Here is a 6,000-nt window from a genome sequence, read left to right as displayed (position 1 = left end):
CAATCAGATTATCTCTAACGAGGTTAAAAATAATACTCCCACTTAAATTAATTAATAACCATTTAATTAATTAGAGTAGACTTGAAGTAGATTAGTTTGTTAGTTACGTGGGGTTGGGTCACCTCAGTATGGAAGACTTTATAGCTTCCTTTGGATTATCAATCAGACTGTCTTGGTGAGATTGAAAATAATGGTGGTAGTCACATTAAATTTACCACTAAATTGGAGTTTTATTTTAAGGTAAATTGCACATATAATTACTTAATTATAACTTTTTATGTTAGGTATTTAAAATAAAAGTTTACAATTTAAGTATTCATATTATATAATTTGATCATTTTAGTAACTCTCGTTAAAATCACAAACGATAAGCTAATATGATAGTTAAAATCAATATAACAATAAATTTAGCCCTAAACTTTTACATATTATATTGATTTAGTCATAATTTTTAAAAATAACTCTCAAAATTTACAAATATTCTTAATTTGATTCTAATTCTAAAAATTTTAAAAATACATAAAACACATAAATATTTTCAAAAAATATAATAATAAATTTAAATTTCATATAACAATAATTGCCTTCTTTTTTTTAAGTTTGAAGACCTTTTGATGCATTTTGGTAGTTCAACTATCCAATTGAGTGCAAAAATTAAAAAGCAAGGGCTTAATTTCTTTTTTTTAAATTTTGAAGGCCTTTTAATGTATTTTAAAAGTTTAACTACTCAATTGAGTGCAAAAAAAAAAAAACAAGAGCTTAATTGATTTTTTGAAAAATTTGAGGGCTTTTACACCCTTAAACCTTATTATTATTATTATTATTATTATTATTATTATTATAAACAACAACAACTAGATAGGATGATACAAAAGATAAAGTTATGAAATTATTTCATAAAAGAGTTATAAAAGTGTAGTTTTATAATAGAGTAAGTGAATCATTTCTAAAATATAATAATTATAATTATAAGCATAATTCAAATTTTAATAAAATAATTTATTAAATTTTATAATATTTAATTTATAAAAATATTAACTTTTACAATTATATAAGTTTGATAGCTATGAATTTAATTAATTATACAATATATTATAATCACTTAATTATAATTAAATAAACTAATTTTAAAAATCACATAGAGTGTAGGTAAATGTGTTCAACAGAACCAATACTTCATGATGCTTTTTTCCCCATGTATAACGATGTTATATGAACACCACTAACAATATAGCAGTGGGCACAAAATTGCTGTGGGAAAATCCATGGTAAAAAATTCGCAGTGTTTGCATCAAAGAAATGCTGCCAAAAGAAGAAAGATAGTAAGTGGTGGAATTTATTGCATTCACTTACACATGTACTTTAGCGGGGTTTTATCAACTAAATATCGCAGTAACTTTGAACGCCGAAAAATGTTAATATTTATGAACGCTTCTTTATTAAAAACACCAATAAATATGCATGATATATTTTCTTTTCCTTATTTTGCATTTTCAAAATGATTTTAATATTTTACAGTCAATAATAATAGAAATTTATAATAAAATAAAACTCAAATATATAATATTTAAATTTAGAAATGTATTCATTACAAATACTTTGTAAACAATCCAAATATACCAATATTAACCAAAATAATAACACAAAGTACCTACGATTGATGCACTTGATTTTGTAATTGAATTTATTGGAATCTTGCTCTATCTTCTTCTTGACTGGCCTCATACCTTCTTTCTTTTTCGTATCTTCATCTCTCTTCTTCTTTTTCAACTTCGATTCTGGGATGAAATACGGTGCTTACCTCTGTAATTGGGAGATGAAATGATAATAACTATTGTGGTGAATTGTTCACATTTTTCAACAATTCAATGACCCAATAATTGTAAACACGACAAATAGGTTTGAAAGCAGCGAAACCAGCTTGAACAAACAATGTCTCAAACTCTTTGAATGTTCTTTCCTTTCCACCAGGGAGCAAATGAAGCATTCCCACATCATAAGTGAGTGTTGTGGCTGTGACAATGTTAGGCGTGGGCAGTTCTGGCAATACTGATTCCACTACTATCACTTTTCCACACTCTGATATTGCTTCATAACAATTTCTTAGCAATTTCAAGCATTCTTTGTCTCCCCAATCGTGAAGTATCCACTAAACCAACCACAATATATATTTATTAGTTTAAATAATCTGGGTCAATTCATTGAAACAAGATACAGTATTTTAAACAAAATGTTGAGGTAAGATGTGAAGATTTGAGTTGAGTGGTACTCGGCAGTGTCAATTACAGATTACTACTGAAGTGGTTTATTACTTGTTTTATTTGGTTTGACAATTTAATGAAAAAATATTTGAACCTATTAATGTATTGTTATATTGAAGATATTATAATCTATATATGGAAACCAATACTTGGCTTTTAAAGATTGGATAGGATTCAGGTGAATCAATTAACTCATTAGAACGTGGAGATTTGATCAAGATTAATGTGTTACTTGTTAGGTGTGGGTCCCACTATGTGGGAAACCCATAATTTCTGCCACATTTTTTTGTCTTCTTGGATTTGTCAAAAAAAAAAAAAGGAGCCATTCATTTTGGCTTTTACGGGTGGTGTGGGCAGAAAAGGGTGTGAGCCAAAAATCTCAAATTCATCCAGAGAAAAAGAGAGTAGAAAATTTCATTTTTCTAAGCTTGGTGCAGCAGTGATCAACTCTTCGATCGAAGGTTCATCTGTGGTTCGATTGAGCTGATTTTTGGACAGCAGCTAGGCGATAAGGTGCTCTTGACTTTGTACGGTCGGATTTTTCATCCGAGTCTTGTAGCGTCGAAAATACCCATTTTTCAGTAGCTGCGTTTTTGGTGATATTCTCTCATTTTTCTCTCTTTTGCTAAAGATTACATATTGTTAGCCTTGTTGGAGTTGAATGCTTGTTGTAGGCTTGATATTGTGATCTTGTAGTTGAACATTTGATGATAGTAGAGCTCTTGATCGGACTCTAAAGTCCCGTGGTTTTTACCCTTGATTTAAAGGGGTTTTCCACGTAAAAATATCGGTGTCTCTATTTATTTTTATTGTGGTTGCATTAGTTGATTTGTGGTTGATTAAGGTTGCTAGAGAACATATCTTGTGCTATTGTGCTTGCCATAATTTTTGACAGGAGTTATAAGGAGAGAAAGAACACCGGTTCTGCTTTCGCTTTGTTTCGGTTGTTCGGTTTCTTCCTAACAAACTGGTATCAGAGCTTGGTTATTGTGTCAGATAATTATGGAAATTAATACGAACAAGATGATTATGTTGAATGGCACAAATTATCAACTTTGGCGGAATAAAATGAAGGACTTGTTGTTTGTGAAGGCTTTGCATCTTCCGGTCTTTACTACTCAAAAACCCGATTCGAAAAGTGATGAAGAATGGGACTTTGAGCATCAACAAGTATGTGGCTTTATTCGGCAATTTGTTGAAGAAAATGTTTACAACCACATTGATCAGGAGACACATGCTCGAACATTGTGGGAGAAGCTTGAAAGCTTGTATGCTTCAAGGTCGGGCAATAACAAGTTGTTTTTTTGAAGAAAATGATGGTACTGAAATATAAAGAAGGAATGTCTATAGTGACCATGTTAGTGAATTTCAGAGTGTGATGAATCGGTTGCTTGGTATGGGTGTCAAATTTGATGACGAGATTTTAGGACTTTGGTTGCTTGCTACTCTACTGACTCTTGGGAGACCTTTCGAGTCTCACTCATTAATTCGCTTACAGGGTATTATTACTTTGGATTTGGCTAAGAGTGGTGTGTTGAATGAAGAGGTTAGAAGAAGATCTCGTGGTTCTACATCACAGTCCGAGGTGTTGGTTATCGAGAAGGGGGAGAAAGCAGAGACAAAGATGGAAAGGGTAGAGATAAAAGCGAAGCAAGTCAAGATCGAGATACAAGAATCTTGAGTGTCATCATTGTGGTAAGAAAGGTCATATCAAGAAATATTGCTTCAAGTGGAAGAGAGAGACAAAGGTGGTGGTGATAAACACGATCGGAATGACGATGAAAAATCCGGCGTGTTGCTCAAGCATACTCGTGAAGATCTGTTAGTTATTTGTGATGAGAATTTGGTCAACCTAGCATGCGACGAGACTAGTTGGGTGATTGATACCGGTGCATCACTTCATGTCACGTCGAGGAAGGAATTCTTCACATCTTATACTCCTGGTGATTTTGGGGTATTGAAGATGGGTAATGATGGTTTGGTTTCGGTTATTGGTATGGGAGATGTTAGCTTGGTGAGTAACAATGGAACAAAGTTAACTCTCAAGGATGTCGAACATGCACGGATGTCCGTTTGAATTTGATTTCTGCAGGAAAGCTTGATGATGAGGGATTCTGTAACACCTTCAGTGAAGGGCAGTGGAAGCTGACTAAAGGCTCCTTGGTTGTGGCTCGAGAAAAAAAGAGCTCAAATTTGTACTTGATGCAAGCTTTGACTTCTCGAGAGGCAGTGAATGTGACAGTGAATGACAGCTCAACTGAGTTGTGACATAAACGACTCAGTCACATGAGTGAGAAGGGGTTTAACTGTTTAGCGAAGAAGAATCAACTTTCGGGTTTGAAGAATACTACACTGAAGAATTGTGCTCATTGTCTAGCAGGAAAGCAGAGAAGAGTTTCATTTAGAAGCCATCCTCCTCATAGGAAATCAGAGTTGCTAGAGTTGGTCCATTCAGATGTTTGTGGTCCGATAAAAGTAAGATCACATGGTGGTGCACTTTACTTTGTGACTTTCATTGATGATTGTTCAAGAAAGCTATGGGTTTACACTTTGAAGTCTAAAAATCAAGTCTTTGAGGTGTTTAAACAGTTTCAAGCATCAGTTGAAAGGGAAACTGGGAAGAAGTTGAAGTGCATTCGTACTGATAATGGTGGTGAGTACACAAGGTCGTTTCATGAGTATTGTCTGCGACAGGGAATCAGACATCAGAGAACACCACCAAAGACTCCACAGTTAAATGGGTTAGCTGAAAGAATGAACTGAACATTGATTGAAAGAGTCAGATGTTTGTTGTCAGATGCAAAGTTACCAAGATCGTTTTGGGCTGAAGCTTTGAATACAGTGACACATGTGATAAATCTGTCTCCTAGTGTTCCTTTGAAAGGTGATGTACTAGATAGAGTTTGGTTTGGTAAAGACGTGTCATATGATCACCTACGTGTGTTCGGTTGTAAAGCATTTGTTCATGTTCCAAAGGATGAAAGATCCAAGTTGGATGCCAAGGCTCGACAATGCATTTTTATTGGTTATGGTCTAGATGGTGAGTTTGGTTATAGACTCTATGATCCGATTCGGAAGAAACTCGTGAGAAGCGAGATGTTGTCTTCATTGAGGATCGACCATTGATGACATTGATAAGACGGAGAAAGTGGATTCACAAGGTAGTGGTGACTTGATCGATGTGAATCCGGTTCCCTAGACTCTTCACCGGATCCTATCCAGATGATGTGCATGGTGATGTTAGTGGTGACCATCGGACTATAGGTGACTTTGATACTCCATGGATGATGTTGTGAATGATCAACAACAAGCACCTATAGCTCCACCAAGAGTTCCACTTGAAGGTCTTCTAGAGATCAACGATCTTCTATCGTATTCTCCGATGAATATGTTCTTTGACCGACGGGGAGAACCCGAATGTTATGAAGAGGCTATGGAGAGTGAATGCAAAGATCGATGGGTTGAAGCGATGAAAGACGAACTTCAATCCTTACATGAGAACCATACTTTTGAATTGGTGAAAGCGCCTAGGGCAAAAGAGCTTTGAATAATCGGTGGGTTTACAGTTGAAACAAGAAGAGAAGTCTTCATCTCCACGATACAAAGCTAGATTGGTTGTCAAGGGTTATACTCGAAAAAGGGGTTGATTTTGAAGAAATATTTTCTCCGGTTGTGAAGATGTCCTCTATCGAACTATCTGAGTTTGGCGACTTGTTATGACCTAGAGGTTGAACAAATG

The 6,000-nt window shown here is 34.5% G+C and overlaps 1 protein-coding gene across 1 annotated transcript in view; it reads right to left on the bottom strand.

Annotated features, from left to right (window-relative positions):
- Nucleotides 1-1,534: 1,534 nt before the first annotated feature.
- The window catches only part of LOC108463104 (caffeic acid 3-O-methyltransferase-like), a 27,068-nt gene continuing 22,602 nt past the window's right edge, over nt 1,535-6,000 (bottom strand). Inside the window, exon 4 of the mRNA XM_053024318.1 lies at nt 1,535-2,149. Coding sequence (XP_052880278.1) covers nt 1,832-2,149 — 318 coding nt within the window. The 3' untranslated portion in view covers nt 1,535-1,831. The remainder of the gene's footprint in view (nt 2,150-6,000) is intronic.

The sequence above is a fragment of the Gossypium arboreum genome, chromosome 13, assembly GCF_025698485.1.
Source record: "Gossypium arboreum isolate Shixiya-1 chromosome 13, ASM2569848v2, whole genome shotgun sequence".
Lineage (NCBI taxonomy): Eukaryota > Viridiplantae > Streptophyta > Magnoliopsida > Malvales > Malvaceae > Gossypium > Gossypium arboreum.
This window is presented reverse-complemented; position numbering and strand designations above follow the sequence as displayed.